The sequence below is a fragment of the Lemur catta genome, chromosome 8 (genome assembly GCF_020740605.2).
Source record: "Lemur catta isolate mLemCat1 chromosome 8, mLemCat1.pri, whole genome shotgun sequence".
Classification (NCBI taxonomy): domain Eukaryota; kingdom Metazoa; phylum Chordata; class Mammalia; order Primates; family Lemuridae; genus Lemur; species Lemur catta.
Window position 1 is genome coordinate 8,318,463 of NC_059135.1, and position 17,322 is coordinate 8,335,784.

Genomic DNA, 17,322 nt, shown 5'->3' on the forward strand with positions numbered 1-17,322 from the left:
AATTAATACTTACATACGGGTCACTTAAGGTATTGTTGTGAGACTTCAGTATTCTCTGCTGAAATGAGAGAAAGATTGAATGACAATACTGAATGTGATTTTTCATTAACCACACCTTTGAGTAGACTTCTTTATTTTTAAGAGATTCATGCCACAGCCCCCTTTTTGTTTCATATCTGCTTTTGTAGGCCAATACATCTAACTAGAGAATTAAAAAGCACTAAGTTATGTGTCAGTGACAGTGTGGCCCAAAGCAAGTTCTGTTCCCTGGATCTCAGACCTAAGGTGGGCCTTTGAATCCAGGCAGACAGACTGAGCTACAGAAACTCTATTGGTCCTCCACTTCAAGGGGCCCTTAGTCATTTTTCTGTAAATTAGAAAGTATAATCCCACCCAGAGAAGCTGCAAAGGGAATGAGTCTGAGAACTCATCTCTGTGTAGAGTCATTGCCATGGACAATAGATGCAGTAAGCATCTGGTGGAAGCCAATCCCAGGTTTCTGCAGCTGATGCCATCTTGTGCCCCCAGGTGCATGGAGTCAGATTGGCCAAGGACTCAGCTTTGTAGCAGTAGCCTTCACATCACCCCCACTGGGCTGGGAAGGGTGCAGCCTAAATGGAGGCTCCTCTGAGCCATACCCTGTGACTGGAAACCAAGCGCCTCTCCCCACCAATACAGTGAGATCTGAGTGGGGGAGTTGACTGGGACACTACAGGCTCCAACCTGGGAAGCTGTGGGTGACAGCTTCAGTGGGACCTGGGCAGGCAGGGAGAACTCCACAGTCCCTGGGACACTAGAACTGACCCCCACCCACTTGACTTGGCATCTGTAGTCCCCAAGCCAGTGGAATGGCCTGCTACCTGCTCAGCCCTGCCTCTGCCTTCCAGGTAGGAAAAACTCACATGGCCCTACTTCTGGCTCTGAGGCCCTACACAGAAGCTCTGCTTCTGGCTCCTCCCCAGTTCCAGCTCTGAGGCTCTCAACCTAGAGCCTGAGACTCTGCCCATGTGCCTCCAGAACTCCTGTCAGGCCCAGGACGCTGCCCCTGAGCTACTAGGACTGTACCTGGACCTCAAGACCCCACTCCTGAGTCTCTGCCACTGCTGCAGGGCTGGTGGAACTGCTCTAACGTCCAATGTCCCGCTAGAGATCCCCCAGCCACAAGCCACCATTATACCAGGATCTGGTTTGAACAAAATGTCCACAGCCCAGGAGCCCATGACTACTGCTTAGATAGCCTCACCCCGCTGCCACTGTCACCTCTGTGGGGAGACCCCAGGCAGAGCAATCCTCACAACATAAGCCTCAGTGGACAGGGTCTCACCTATCTCCTAATTGAAACTTCCTACAACTATCTGGGGAACAACCCAACACCCACTACAAAGACCAGCCCAGGCTTGAACAGTGACAATCACAGGTGAACAGGACAAATCAGAACAGCTAAATTATAGGCTTTTAATGCACATGCCCCTCCCCTGCTGTGTCAACATTCCAGAGTAGGAAAAAAGTGCCATCTAGGGACTTTCCCTTGTTCTAATTAAGCAGAAGAACTCCCAGCAAAAAAACAGATACCCTGCAAACCTATTAGCCTGAGTCAAGAAAAGAGGTTTCAGACAAGCAGAATCAGCCTGGCGTGGTGGCTCACACCTATAATCCTAGCACTCTGGGAGGCTGAGGCGGGAGGATCGCTCAAGGTCAGGAATTCGAGACCAGATAAGCAGAACCCATCAAAAGAACCCTGGCAACATAAAAAAAAAAGAAGACTTTGACACCCTCAAGGGATCACAATGGAGCTATGGTAGTAAAATCCAACCACAAAGAAATTGCTGAAATGACAGAAATGAAATTAAGAATATGGATGGAAAATAAGATGAATAGAATTAAAGAGAAAGTTGAAAACCAACAAAAAGAAGCCAAAAATATTTCAAAAACTCAATGAAAAAGTTGCTGAAGAGATAGACAACCTAAGAAAGGATATAATAGAACATAAAGAAGTGAAAAAGTCATTTAGGGAATTTCAAAACACAAAAGAAAGATTCAGCAACAGATTAAACCAAGGAAAATAAAGAATCTCAGAGCTTGAAGAAAAGGTTTTCAAGCTAATCCAGTCATTTAAAGGGCAAAGAAGAGAATAAAAAAGGCTGGAGCAATGACTCAGAGAGATACGGGACTATGTGAAGTAAACTAACACATGCATTGTAGGTATCCCTGAGGGAGAAGAAAGAGCTAAAATCACGGAAAATCTATTCAAGAGAATTATTGAGGAAAAAACTTCCCTGGTGTCGCCAGAGATCCAGACATCCAGATACAAGATGGTCATTAAACACCAGGAAGATTCATAGCAAATGGTATATCCCTGACACATGGTAATCAACTTGGCCAAAGTTGAAATGAAGGAGAAAATTCTACAAGCAGCAAGACAAAAATGCAACAAATAACTGACAAAGGAAAACTCATCAGGCTAACTACAAACTTCTCAGCAGAAACCTTACAAAAGGTAATGGGGCCTTATCTTCAATCTTCTTAAACAGAACAACTGCCAGCCTAACATTTTGTACTCTGCAAAACTATGTTTTATAATTGATGGAGAGATTAAGTCTCTTCCAGTCAAGCAAAGACTGAGGGCATTTGTCATGACCAGAAATGCCCTGGAGGAAATACTCAGAATTACACTCTACACAAATCAGCACAATAAATACCCACCAGTGTAAAATCACCCCAAAAAGCTAAAGCTCACAATTCTTTTTTTTTTTTTTTTTTTGAGAGGGAGAGTTTTGTTCTGTCACCCCAGCTAGAGTGAAGTGGCTTCATCATAGCTTATTGTAACCTCAAACTCCTGGACTTAAGCAATCCTCCTGCCTCAGCCTCCCACATAGCTGGGACTACAAGCATGTGCCACTGCACCTAGCTAATTTTTTTTTCTGTTTGTAGAAGAGATGGGTCTCGCTCTTGCTCAAGCCAGTCTCAAACTCCTGAGCTCAAATGATCAGCCCACTTTGGCCTTCCAGAGCGCTAGGATTACAGGCATGAGCCACTGTACCTGGCAACAATTCTTGTAAAACAATAGCACAAGAAGGAAAACAAAGCAATAAGTTACTATCCAACATGATGAATAGAACAGCATCCCACATATCAATTCTATCTCTCAAGGTGAACAGTTTAAATGCACCACCCAAAAGACAAAAGCTGGCTGAAGGGATGAAAAAACAACCCAATTATCTGCTGTCTCCAGGAAACACATTGAAACCACAAGGATGCACACAGGCTCAACGTGAAAGGATGGAAAAAACATTCCACGTCAAAGGAAACAAAAAGAGAGCAGGTGTAACCATTCTCATATCAGGTAAAATTGACGTTAAATCAACAATGGTAAAGAAAGACAAAGGTGGTCATTACATGATGGTAAAGGAGGGAATTCAACAAGAAGATGTAACAACCCTAAATATATCCGTACCTAATACAGGAGCTCCCAGATACATAAAAGAAATTCTACTAGAGCTAAGCAGGGAAATAAACAGTAGCATCGTTAATTGTCAGTAACTTCAACACTCCACTGTCATAGCTGGACAAATCACCAAAGCAGAAAACAAAAAAAGAAACACTGTACTTAAATGGGACCCTAAAAGATATGGACCTAACAGACATTTACAGAACATTTTACCCAAAAACTACTGAATACACATTCTTCTCAGCACATGGGACATTCTCCAAGACTGATCATATTTTAGGCCACAAAACATGTTTCAACAAGTTTAAAAAAATCAAAATCATAACATGTATCTTCTCAGATCATAGTGGAATAAAACTAGAAATCAATTCCAAGAGAAACACTCAAATATACACAAAGTCATGGAAGTTAAAAAAAAAAAAAAACCTGCTGCTGAGTGATTATTGGGGTCAAGAATGAAATTAAGATGGAAATCTTCTCAGAAAAAGACACTAGGAACAATAACAACAAAAAAGAAATTAAGATGAAATCAAAAGATTATTCAAACTGAATGACAAAGGGGACAGAAGCTATCAAAATTTATGGGGTTCAGCAAAAGCATTCCTAAGGGGAAAATTCATAGCCTTAAATGCCCACATCAAAAAGATAGAATGATTACAAACTAACAACATAATATCACACTTAAAGGAATTAGGCGAAAAAGAGCAAACCAAACCCAAAGCCAGCAGAAGAAAACAAACAACAAAAGTGAGAGCAGAATAAATGAAATTGAAAACAAACAAACAAAAAATACAAAGGATCAACAAAACAAAAAGTTTGTTCTTTGAAAAGATAAAAATAATTGATAGAACTCTTGCTAGAATAACCAGGAATAGAAGATAAAGGACTCAAATAAGTTCAATTAGAAATGAAAAGGAGATATTACAACTGATACTACAGAAGTAGAAAACCTCATCTATGAATACTATGAAAATCTCTACACATATAAACTAGAAAATGTAGAGGAAATGGACAAATTCCTGGAAACACACAACCTTCCAAGACTCAATCAAGAATAAATACAGCTCCTAAACAGACAAATAATGAAGAAGAAAAAGAGATCCCTGAACCAGATGGATTGACAGCCGAATTCTATCAGAACTACAAAGAAGAACTGGTATCCGTACTACAGAAATCATTCCATAACATCGAGAAGGAGGGAATCCTCCCAAACTCATCCTATGAAGGCAGTATCACCTTGATACCAAAGCCAGGAAAGGACATAACAAAAAAAGAAAACTACAGACCAATATCCTTTATGAACATAGATGTAAAAATCCTCCATAAAATACTAGCAAACTAAATTCAACAGCACACACACAAAAACAATCTACCATGACCAATTGGTCTTCATGCCAGGGATGCAAGGATGGTTCAACATATGTAAATCCATAACTGTGATTCAACACATAAAGAAAAGCAAAAACAAAGACTATATGATATCTCAATAGATGCAGAGAACCCATTCATTAAAATTTAGCAGCCATTCATAATAAAAACTCTCAACAAACTAGATATAGAAGGAACATAACTCAGAATTATAAAAGCCATATGACAAACCCACAGCCAATATCATAGCGAATGAAGAAAAGTTGAAAGCACTTTTCCTAATAACTGGAACAAGACAAGGGTGCCCACTATCACCACATCTATTCAACATGGTGCTGGAAGTCCTAGCCAGAGCAATCAGGCAAGAGAAAGAAATAAAGAGTATCCAAATTGGGAAAGAGGAGGTCTGACTATCCCTTTTTGCTGATGATATGACCTTTCTCTAGAAAACCCTAAAGACTCCACCAAGAGACTTCTGGAATTGATAAATAAATTCAGCAAATTCTCTGGTTACAAAATCAATAGACACAAATCAGTAGCTTTTCTATATATCAATAACAGTAAATCTGAGAGTCAAATCAAAGCCTCAATACCATTCACAATTGCTACAAAGTAAATAAAATACCTAGGAATATACTTAACCAAGGAGATGAAAGATATCTATAAGGAGAACTACAAAACACTGAGGAAAGGAATTACAGATGACATAAACAAATGGAAAAACACACCATGCTCATCAATCAGTAGAATAGAATCAATGTTGTTAAAATGTCCAAATTACCCAAAGTAATTTATAGATTCAATGCAATCCCCATCAAAATACCAATGTCATATTTCACAGATCTATAAAAATAATTCTATGCCTTTTTTAGAACCAGAAAAGAGCCCAAATAGTGAAAGCAATCTTAAGCAAAAAGAACATATCTGGCAGCATCACATTACCAGACTTTAAACTATATTACAAGGCTATAGTAACCAAAGCAGCATGGTATCAGTGCAAAAATAGAGATACAGACAAATGGAACAGAATAGAAAACCCAGGAATAAAGCCATCTACCTACAGCCAACTGATCTTTGACAAAGCAGACAATAACATACACTGGGGAAAAGAAGCCTTATTCAATAAATAGTGCTGGGGAAATTGAATAGCCACATGCAGAAGAATGGAACAGAACCCCTATCTCTCACCACCCTCAGAAATTAATTCAATATGGATAAAAGACTTAAATATAAGGCATGAATCTATAAGAATTCTAGAAGACAATGTACGGAAAACTCTTCTAGATATCGGCCTAGGCAAAGAATTTATGACTAAGACCTCAGTGACAATTATAGCAACAACAAAAATAAATAAATTGGATTTGATTAAGTTAAAATCTTCTGGACAGGTGAGGAAATAATCAACAAAGCAAATAGGCAACCTACAGAAGATGAGAAAATATTCACAAACCATACATCTGATAAAGGGCTAATACCCAGAATCTACAAAGAACTCAAAAAAATCAACAAGGAAAAACCAACAACCCCATTAAAAAGTAGGCAAAAGACATGAACAGAAGCTTATCAAAGACAGACAAATGTCCAACAAACATATGAAAAAATGCTCAATGTTACTAATCATCAGGGAAATGCAAATTAAAACCACAGTGAGGTATCACCTTACTCCTATTAGAATGGCTTTTATTAAAAGTTCAAAAAAAATAGATGCTGGCATGGATGCAGAGAGAAAGGAATGCTTATACCCTGTTGGTGGGACTGCAAATTAGTGCAACCTCTATGGAAAACAGTGTGGAAACTTCTCAAAGAACTAAAAGTAGACTTACCATTCAACCCAGCAATCCCACTACTGGGTATCTACCCAAAGGAATAGAAGTCATGTTATCAAAAAGACAACAAATTTTTATTGCAGCACAATTCACAATAGCAAAGATATAGAATCAATTTAAGGGCCCATCATTTCATGAGTGAATTAACAAAATGTGATATATTTATACCATGGAGTACTATTCAGTCATAAAAAGGATGAATTAATGCCTTTTGCAGCAATTTGGAGGGAACTGGAGACCATTATCCTAAGTATCTCAAGAATGGAAAAACAAACACCACATATACTCTCTAATAAATTGGAACTAACAGATAAGCACATATGTACACAGAGGGAAGTAAAAATCATTGGAAATCAAGCAGGGGGAATGTGGGAGGAGGAGAGAGGTAAAAACTTACCTAAGGGGTACAATGAACACTATTCGGATGATGGGCACGTTTATAGCCCTGATTCAAGCATTACAATAGCACTCCATGTAACAAAAGCATTTGTACCCCCTTAATATTTTGAAACAAAACAAAACAATATGACAGATGAGACATCAGCAGAAAGTCACATGATAATCACCTTTTTTCCTGTTCTTGATGTGTTTGGTAGATGTCCATTCTGAAGGAGAAAAGAGATCAATGATATGATGAATTCTTGTTTTAATTTTGTGGACTTTATATTTCTGACTGCCTTGCAGATAATTCAACCTGGATGTCCCACTGTCAACTCAAATTCAGGGTGTCTTCATGAAAATTATTTTCTGTCATTACCCAGTGATTAAAGGAGATTTTAGACTTCTTCCTTTGGCCTCATGATGTCCACAGTCAGTCCAGTGAATGTATCACGCCTCATTACCCACAACTTATTGACACATTGTGGAGCAGACTTTCATGCCATCCTTTTTTTTGTATGTAGAATGCCCCGTTCTACATTTTTCCTTATTCAAACTGTTCTACTTTTAAGACCCAGCTCAGTGTAAATTGTTTCAAAAAGCTGTCCACAATGTCAAAGCCAGAAACGACCTTCCTTCCTGGTGCATCTCTCCCTGTGGGTGTCTGTCTTTAGAGCATTCATACTGCCAGTCCTATGGTTATTAAAGCACAGCCCACTTCCTGGGTAGGGGCTCACACCTTGTACTCCCTCATAGCTTTAGATGTAGCTCATAAATATTTACAAAGACCTCTTCTTTACTGTTAGAGTGACACAGGAAAGGGCTACTGAGATGTGCAACTGAACGATCACTGTATCCGGTGTCAAAAAACACAGGTTCACCTGCAGCAGAGTGCCTGTCTCTGCTTTGTCCGCATCAGGGGATTGATATGAGGAGCACAGCAGTTAGTTTACAATGCAATTTATTTGTATTCTCTTTCAAGAATAAATTTGAGGTGGTTTATGAAAAGAAACATTGTCAAAACATTCTGCCACACACACAAAAAATAGTGATCTAGCACCTCTTGTATTATCCTAGATAGAGCTGGAGACCATTCTACTAAGTATCACAAGAATGGAAAAACAAGCATCACATGTACTCACCATCATATTGGTATTAACTGATCAACACCTGCGTACACATATAGTAGTAATATTCATCGGGTGTCGGGCAGGTGGGAGGGGGGAGGAGGGGATGACCATATTCACACCTAATGGGTGTGGTGTGCACTGTCTGGGGGATGGACATGCTTGAAGCTCTGACTTGGGGTGGGAGGGAGGCAAAGGCAATATATGTAACCTAAACATTTGTACTCCTATAATATGCTGAAATAAAATAGAAAAAGAAAAAAATTCTGAAATCTAGGAACTATCTCTCCTGACGCATTTTCATATATGTAATTCTACTATGTTACTTTTAAAATCAGCCCCCAAAGTTTAAGATTCCTCCCCTCCAATTTAAGTTACTTTCACGTGACCAAATTGCAGTTTATTCATGCAGAGTCAAGTCCGCAATTTACTATCCTACCTTGAAAAGGAGAAGTTACTGTGCTTAGAGGAGTGAACTGTAGTATAAGCCAGCCATGGTCATACCTGGCGGAACGTTATTAATAGTAACAGCATATGCACTGGGCCCTGGGCAAGGGGAGTCGTGATGGTTTTCTGGACACTGAGAAATTCTGCTAAAGCCTGGTGTGACAGCCAAATCCTTGATTTAAGTCGTTTGTCACTAGAATACCTCTATCAGGTGTTTCAGGGGAAATCCACCGCAGCGTATACTTAGCTTCCAGTTCTTAGATGGTGCAAGGCCTCCTTCAACTTCAAATTCCCTGGGGGTGAACCAACTTCCAGTCTCACTCTGTATACACTTCTCTGAGGTCCCTGTAAGAGCAAGACAAGCTGAGGTCCCCAACTGTGAAAACACCTACACTTGGCCTCCCCCAACACTGGATCTGGAGCCACCCACTTTGGATTCAGGATCAATAGGAGAGTCTGAATTGTCCTCTCTGACATCAGGGGCCCCACACTCAGGCTGAAACGCCGGCCAAGAAGGGAACTCCTGGTCATGTGTGCATATTTCTCTGGCCTTCATGTAGCGAGTCCTGTGTGACTCCACCCAGAGAGGACTCTTGGAAGCTTGCTCTTGGTTTCCTCTGGACTTTGCCCCATGTGCCTTTTCCCTTTGCTGACTTTGCTTTGCATCATTTTAGTCTTACAAACCCGAGCTGTGAGTGTGACTTTGTACCAAGGCCTAGGAGAGCTCCTAGCAAATCAGACCTGGGGCTGGTCTTGGGGTCCCCCAAAGCAGGTATCTACTCCTCAACAGTGTGCTATTTGCATGGGTATTTTCCAGTTGAAAATCCTAGAAGACCAGGAAACTCACCTTTTTTTAATTTCTCCTTATATAGAGTCCCCTTTATGTTACCACAGGTCACAGGAAGTTCAGGAAGTTGAAAATTCATACTTTCATCTCTGGGAATTCTTGGACCTGTAAGGAAGCGATTTTTTCATTCCATCTTCCTCCACAATTGGGCAGCAACTCTCTTACCCTCTTCAGATCCTTCTTTTATAATTTAAAATGATTGCAGGATTTTCCCCAGGAATAGTTACACTTCAAGGTCTTTCTTTTATGGCAGATTAGATACCTGTAAATAATGTCACCCTCTCCTCCACCCTCCAAAATCCCAAACAGCCTGGGGCGGCAGGATCTGAGCTCTCAAGCTTGGTGGCCACATCTAGTGCTCTCACAGTGACTTTCCCACTGGTGATTTGAAGGGACATTTCCAGTCCTATTATTGCATTGAAGTTATGGAGATGGAGAAAAACCTGTCAAATTTTAGTCTTGTCTCCCTATTTGAGGCATTGCTTGGGGGAACAGAGAGCAGGATGGCAGCAGGGCAGCTAATGGGGCACCGAATAGGCTTGTGTCTGTCTCCCCATTTGCCATCTGCTTTGCTTCACTCTCCCTCACCTGAGCTTTCTCTGTGGCTGAAAGGGAAGCTCAGGGCCGGGGGTGGGGGGGTGGGGGGTGGTTCTAGAAGAAACTGCTCACTGCAGGAGTGGGGATGAGCAGAGGTTGATTAACATAAAAATCTACAATTAGATAAGAAGAAATAAGACCTGGCATTTGATAGATCAGTAGGGGGCCTACAGTTAACATGGATCAATTGTGCATTTAAAAATACCTAGTGGAGCCTAATCTGAATGTTCTTAATGGAAAGAAAAGGTAAGTATTTAAAGTGATGGATATTCCAATTACCCTGATTCAATTATATTAAAGTATGGAATGATCACATGTGCCCCCAAAATATGTACATCTATTATGTATATATGAATCAATAAAAAAGAAACTTCACATTGCTCAGGGAGCCCCACACACCACACGAGCAGGGCGCTAGGGACATGGTTCCGCTGAAGCAGGTATTGAAGGTCTTAAAACGAACTTACTGTGTGGCCCTCTACAGAAAAGTTCTTGACTTCTGATCTAGGCATTTGATTTTTTTTTAAGTACTGGACAGGCTTCTGAAAAGTTACATTTGTAGAGTGTTTTTGTTAAACACTACTGTTTGTGATGCAATGTTGTAAACAAAAGACATTTATATTGTTTTTCAACTTTCTCAGGGAGAAAAATAGCCCACCCAGGACCTTTGAAAAGAAGAAGAGGTAAAAAGAAGTGATCAATACACTACAACCTCAAGGCTGAGGTTCCAGTGCCAGCTCCCCATAAGCCGGTTAAGAAAAGTGATTTATCACTCAGAGGACAGAGTATAAAATATATACCTAGACGGTTAATTATTAAAAGTGTATTGATCACTTCTTTTTACCTCTTCTTCTTTTCAAAGGTCCAGGGTGGGCTATTTTTCTCCCTGAGAAAGTTGAAAAACAATATAAATGTCTTTTGTTTACAACATTGCATCACAAACAGTAGTGTTTAACAAAAACACTCTACAACTGTAACTTTTCAGAAGCCTGTCCAATACTTAAAAAAAAATCAAATGCCTAGATCAGAAGTCAAGAACTTTTCTGTAGAGGGCCACACAGTAAATACTGAAAGTTTTGTGGTCCACAATTTATGTTGTGACTACTCAACTCTGCAGCTGTGTCATGAAATCATCCATAGACAACATGTAAATGAAAGGATGTGGTTGTGTTCCAATAAATGTTTATTTACAAACAGTCAGTGGGCTGGTTTTGCCCTGTAGACCATAGTTTGCTGACTCTTGGCCTAGACTTCGTTACAAAGGTGATACTTAACTGAGATTTATTCCCTATTTTTCTATTAATATCTCTAAACCACCCCAAATAAATTTGGAACAATGTTTTATATGCTTCCCAAGCAATAGGGTGAGGACAAGAATGAAGTTGAACATGTCTTGAGTGCTTACTGTGTGCCAGGAACTATCCTTAGACCTTTACCTCTATTAACTTACTTCATCCGTAGAAACAAATCTGTCAAATAGACACTAATCCTCACACACATGAGGAAACTGATGCTCAGAGATAAAAAATACAAATTGGTTACATAAACAGGGCCCTCAAAAATACAAATTAAATAAAGGCATTGAAGATTTCCCTTGGGAAAGAGACAGGGACAAAAACCAGTATACAAGGTCTCAAGACAGATCTCGTGGTGGACTCTGTTGGTCAGATGGCTGCCACAAACCTAAACTTGAAAAAAGATTTCTGTACTGAAAATAGTGGGGCAAAAGACCAAGGTGGCTCCCATACTGGCTGCCCATAAGCCAATTAAGAAAACTGATTTTTCACTCAGAGCACAGAATACAAAATAAAAATCTAGATGGTTCACTATTGAAAGTGTTTTTACCTCTTTTTCTGCCTTTTCTGCTTCTTCTTGTCCTCACAGGTCTAGGGATGGAAGTTTTTCTCTCTGAGAAAGTAGCAAAATAACACCAACATCTCTTGTTTATGACATTGCATCACAAATAGTAGTGTTTTACAAAACCACTATTCAATTGTAACTTTTCACGGAATTTGTAGAAATCAAGGCCCCAGGTCTAAGAGATGTAGAGTTAAAGGTAGGACAAAGGATTGACTTTAAAAATATCTCAGAAGAATGTAGTATCTGATATATTAATATACATTGGTTGGTGTGTCCAAAAAAGAGTGAGTCATTCCAGGTGCATGTCTAGGTCTGCGTTCTTCAAATGTGTTTGAATGTTGATGTCAGGGACACCAAGGGAATGCTCTTTCTTCCTGAAGGTCTGTGCCCATCACAGTGTGCCCATGGCTTCTATCCTGCCTAGTGCAGGACCCAGGAGAAACCTCTTCCTGATACCACAAATGAATGCTCTTTCCTTCTAACGGATTACGACCACAGTAAGCTGGAAAGGAATCTCTCCTTCAGTCAAGCACAAAGAAGCCTTGGGTTTGATGATGTTATTTTATTTTCTGGGCCTTTGCCATACCGATCACCCAGAGATTTTTTTTAACCTCATCAAGATAAAAATGGTACTGTAAGACATTTATTGATAATTTATGTCCCAAGAGGAATCACATCCCAAGATCAAGCATATTTTATCTCACAAGGTGTTTCCCTCAGGAATTTTATTAAGACATTATGGAGACATGTCGAGAAAAGAGATTACTAAAATTGCATTAAAGAATTATAAGTTTGGTCATTGAACTAAAGATTTAAAAGAAACAAGTAAAGTGGGGGAAATGGAGTCCTCGAGAAGGTAAATGAAGCTTTCTTAACACTCCTTGCTTGTCTCTCAATACAAATTGCTCTAGATCGATCGGTTTCAAAGAACATGATTCGGCTATGTGTGTTAGTTGATGTGGTTCCCAGGGGAAAAAGTCATCCACACAGGTGTGGCTCTGTGGGACCCTCCCTCCTGCCACTCACGGTGCTGAAGGGGTAGGTGCACACAGGAAAACTGGCCAGCTCGAACTCTCTCCTGCACTCCCCCCTCCTCCCCACTGTCCCAGGAGGAAACACCTGTGCTCTGCCTGCTTTCTCCTTCCCCATAAGGTGGTCAAACTGGAGCCCTCACCCTGGTTGTAACCTGGGTCTGTCCAGTGATAGCCATTATTGGCCAACACACATTCTCTTGCTCTCAGACTGTCTCTGCTTAAATCTCCCTTCCAGGACTAGAGGGTTAGCTAGACTCTCCTTTCAGTCAAAACCTATTGAGGGCAAACAACTTTAGGGCAAAGAAACAGAAGGTCATTTTACTCCCTCCCAGTTCTCGACATGAAGAAGTTTGGGCTGAAGACCAGTTCATATGTAACAAAGTGCTGCTGAACTTTGCTTTCCAATGGTTGTCAGCCAGCTTGCTGTAGGACCTTGTTGCTATTTTACCTCCAGGAAGTAAAATGCCTGGAAAAAATAGAATTTAACCATTCTTGGGTCTACCAGTCTTAATAAATACCCAATAACAACTAAAACTCTATGCTGACCTTTTGAAATAATAATGTGGTCAGGAAAAAATTAAAATTTATTTTTTAAAAGTTTTGTTAACAGTTGAGACTAACAATCTGAGCAAAAGATTATAGCAGGATGTTTAGTTGATCCTTAGGTTATCTCAGAGTATCAGCAGAAGCTTCAATGTCCAAGGATGATGCAATAGAAGCACCTTACTTCTCTATCCTAAGGCAACTTACTAGTCCAGCCCTGCTGCAGAGAACATGGTGGGGGATAGGGAGTCTCGTTCTGCCAGAGTCAGCATTCCCCACCTCCAGGCCTTATGAGAAAGGCTACATTTCTTTGGGGAGAATTGTCAGACACCTCCCCTCAAGCCAAGCGAGAAGGATTTAAAACATCCATGCAGGAGGTGGACCTCTGTCTCTGGGGCTGTCAGGGAGGGAGAGACTATCAGATTCATCCCTGAGAGCTGCCAAGCTGAAGTCATGGTTAGAGGAGTCAGTGGTGACAGAGGGCTGAGCTGGGAGCTGGCAAGGGAGTCAACGAAGAAGCATGATTCTCATGGCCTGGCGGGGACCCTGTGAATGGGAGCTGGACTGGGTCTTGTTGAGAGATACTCTGCCTGAGATAACCACAACAGAGATATGGACCTTTTAGAAGGACTGTCCGATGTCTAATTCCCACGTGAGTTGGCCACCAACTGTAGAGAGGCAGTAGAATATGCTACTTCTACTATACTAGTGGGGAATCTATAGCCAAATATATGTATAGTTATGTGGCCAGAGGAAGAGTGTTAGAAACAGATTTGTCTCTAAATTTGAGGCAAGGATTGGCTAAATGGAGCCAGGATCACAACAGGGCAGCCAGGCAGAAGATGGTGTCTGTCTTGTCTGCTTTCTTCACCCTCATCCACACTAATTTTCTCCCAGCTTAAAGAGAAACTTAGTGGAGTTCTAGAATCATCAACAAATAGCATGGGCTTTGCAAGTGGTGGAGGTTGGGAGATTAAGGCTCTGACTCAGTAGAAATATATATGAAGGTCTTAAAATGAACTTGAGGATGATGAGCTGCTGTTCTACCCTTCTATCCAGCAATGTCCGGGAAGCCCTTAAAAATACTTCAAGTTCATGATGCAGGGGAGGGAGGTGACCATGGTTCTTACCAGTGGGGGATTCACAAAATGTGAAGCCATGTAGGAAGCTGGCATGGGCCTCAGAGGGCAGTCAATCTAACTCACTTAATTTCACTTTACAGATGAGTAAACTGAGGCAGAAGAGGTGAAGTAGCAGACCCAAGTCCACACAATTACCACATGGTGGTGGGCAAGAGGAGTGACGGCTACATCACTTGTGAGTTATGTGGGTTTTTTAATGTTGACAACTAGCTGCAGCCTCAAAAGTTATCTGTGCAGCAGAGGCAGCACTGCCAGGAGCCCTTGGGCCCTGAGGTCTGGCTGCAGATTCATCACCATCATCATCGTTCTTTCCCTGACACATTTTGGAAATCGGCTAAATCTGATACATTTCTCAACATTAAGTACAACTGCATAAAGAAATTAGGTAAAAAATGTCTGCTAGTAAAAGCACAGAAAAAAGCACGAGAATTTAGATGTTTGTTTATTTAAAAGGTATTTATCGCTGTTTATCCTTTTTTCTTTTTACCTCTTAGTTGATGATGTCTTTTCCTTCGGCCTCTGTAACTCAGAGTAAAGTTGATTCTAGGTCTACCTCTCCTTCTCCCTGAGAAAATAGAAAAATATAAAAAGAGATGCTTTCAGAAGGTCACATTGTATATAACAGTGCTTTTCAAGAATTACATTTTACTGTAACTTTTCAAGAGTCTAAGCATAGAAAAGTATACAGCACATGGCTTTGGAATTACCAAGCCTTTGATGGTTAGCCTGGGTTCATCCTAGCTTTTATTTATTTTTTATTATGACATTAATCCACAATAATTTACCACCAAATTAATTTTAAAAAAGGATTTAATGCAGAGTTTCATTTATATTCCAAGGAACACTGTGAGAATAACAATGAGAGCCAACACATGCTTATTATGTGCTAGACACTAATATAAGACCTTTACATCTACTGATTTATTTATAAGATAGGGACTTTTACTACCCCCATTACCAATAAAGAGATTGAAGCATACAGAAATTATAAAATTAAGTGAAGCATTGCAGATTTCCTTCAGTTGAGAGGAAGAAATCAATGACAGCAATGCACGAATTTGGGTCGTCCAGGGAGATACGAATACAGATGAGACACTGACCATAATCTTAGCCCTGGATGAAAAGTTTTAGGGCTGAAAATATAATGAAAGTGACCAACCACCTTATTCACATGGGTTTGGACAAAAAGTTAGAATCTAAGAGACTAACCAGGAGAATATTGACAAAAGTGAATGTATAGAAATGGAAGGTCAAGTCCTAGAAAGTTTTAGGGTTAGGTATGGCAAAGAAGGGTTGACTGAAGCCCTGTCTCAGGGCACTATCCTCTCAGATTGAGCAGGTGATAGGTGTGGATGGACAGACAGTGAAGCACCTGCAGGTAGATCTCATGAATGCCATGTTTAAAGGTGCTGCTCTCTAAGGCAGGACCATGAAGTTCAAACTCACCCATTCATCCTTTCTTCCTCTCTCTCCCTCTCTGTCTCTCCCCCACTTCCAATCTTCCCTTCCCCTATCTTTCTTTCTAGGGCCTTGCCACAATTAGCACTTGTTCAGCCATACACATCTTAGGCAAATAGACTCTTTTCTGTCACTGTGTGTCTTTTTCTGGTCCTGTTGGATTCACTTTTCATCAAAGCCTGCTGAGGTCAAACAAATTAAAAGTATACCAGTAGTCTTGTTCAGTTTACTGAAGCTTGACTTACTAGGAAATTTCGGGCTTAAGACCTGATAATAATACAGAGCCCTGGGTTTTCTGTAATAATTGTTCTCTGTAAATTTTCTTGCTCAAATGCCCCACAGGAAGTAGTGTGCTTGCTGGTGGGTTTCCTGTTCAAATGCTATCAGTGGACATCACATACTTGCTATAGAATTGGGCAAAGTGCTCCTCTCTCCTCCAGGCACGTGAGAAGACCTCAGCTTCAAGGTAACCGGTCTGCATCTCCAGGAATTTCAGGGAGGCAGAGACATGAACAGACTTGACCCTGAAACGTCTAGCGGGGGTGACTGTGCTGGAAGCCAGCCACAGGCCCACTGACAGTGATACCAGGAAGGGGCATCATTACTTCCCACAGGCCTCCCTGGGGATGGGAAGAGCTCGATTACCTCTTCTAGAGAGATATTCAGTCCAGGAGAATCACTTGGTGGATGAGGTGACCCTGCAGCAGTGTGGACCACCCGGGTGCTGGGAGCCTAAGAGGGAGGTGGCAAACAGCCAGTTCCTACACTGGGGGAAATTCAGTTGATCGGTTCTCTCTAAATTGGGTGTCTCTGAAGAACGTGGCTCCTGCATCCACCACATCTGGGAGACACCAAGGACAGATCACGGGAGGGCCATCCCTGCTCCTCACTTCTTTCTCTCCCTCCTCTCAGACCCAGATTAGCTGAAAGCAACAGATACTGACCGGAGTTAGGGAGGGAGTGCGGATGGAAGAAGATGTCAGCCTCACCCAGTTTCTTCGCTACATGGTTTCCAGTTTTACTATTATATCAGCTCAGGCTTTTTAATATTGAATGAGATACCACCACTGCTAGAAAGGACTAGCTCAGCTCTGAGGCTTACCTGAGACTTCATCCATGGGCAGGAACAGAAATATTGAAGGAACAGGTTTGAAAAAGTAGTAGAACGAATTAATGTGATTTCTACTTAGAACTACCAAATCCAACTATTTTAATAAAGCAGGTAAGGTTGAGAGGTTTCCACAGAA

The 17,322-nt window shown here is 40.9% G+C and overlaps 1 protein-coding gene across 8 annotated transcripts in view; it reads right to left on the reverse strand.

Moving 5' to 3' along the window:
- The window catches only part of LOC123643341 (nuclear body protein SP140-like protein), a 70,397-nt gene that overhangs the window by 7,093 nt on the left and 45,982 nt on the right, over positions 1–17,322 (reverse strand). For 6 of the 8 annotated variants that reach the window (XM_045558812.1, XM_045558810.1, XM_045558808.1 and 3 more), the window contains 6 exons: positions 15,105–15,182; positions 11,884–11,946; positions 9,442–9,546; positions 8,797–8,939; positions 7,209–7,247; positions 14–58 (listed from right to left, as the gene is read on the reverse strand). In XM_045558812.1, coding sequence (XP_045414768.1) covers positions 14–58; positions 7,209–7,247; positions 8,797–8,939; positions 9,442–9,546; positions 11,884–11,946; positions 15,105–15,182 — 473 coding nt within the window. The remainder of the gene's footprint in view (positions 1–13; positions 59–7,208; positions 7,248–8,796; positions 8,940–9,441; positions 9,547–11,883; positions 11,947–15,104; positions 15,183–17,322) is intronic. The other 2 variants (XM_045558809.1, XM_045558815.1) reach the window with 1 other exon arrangement.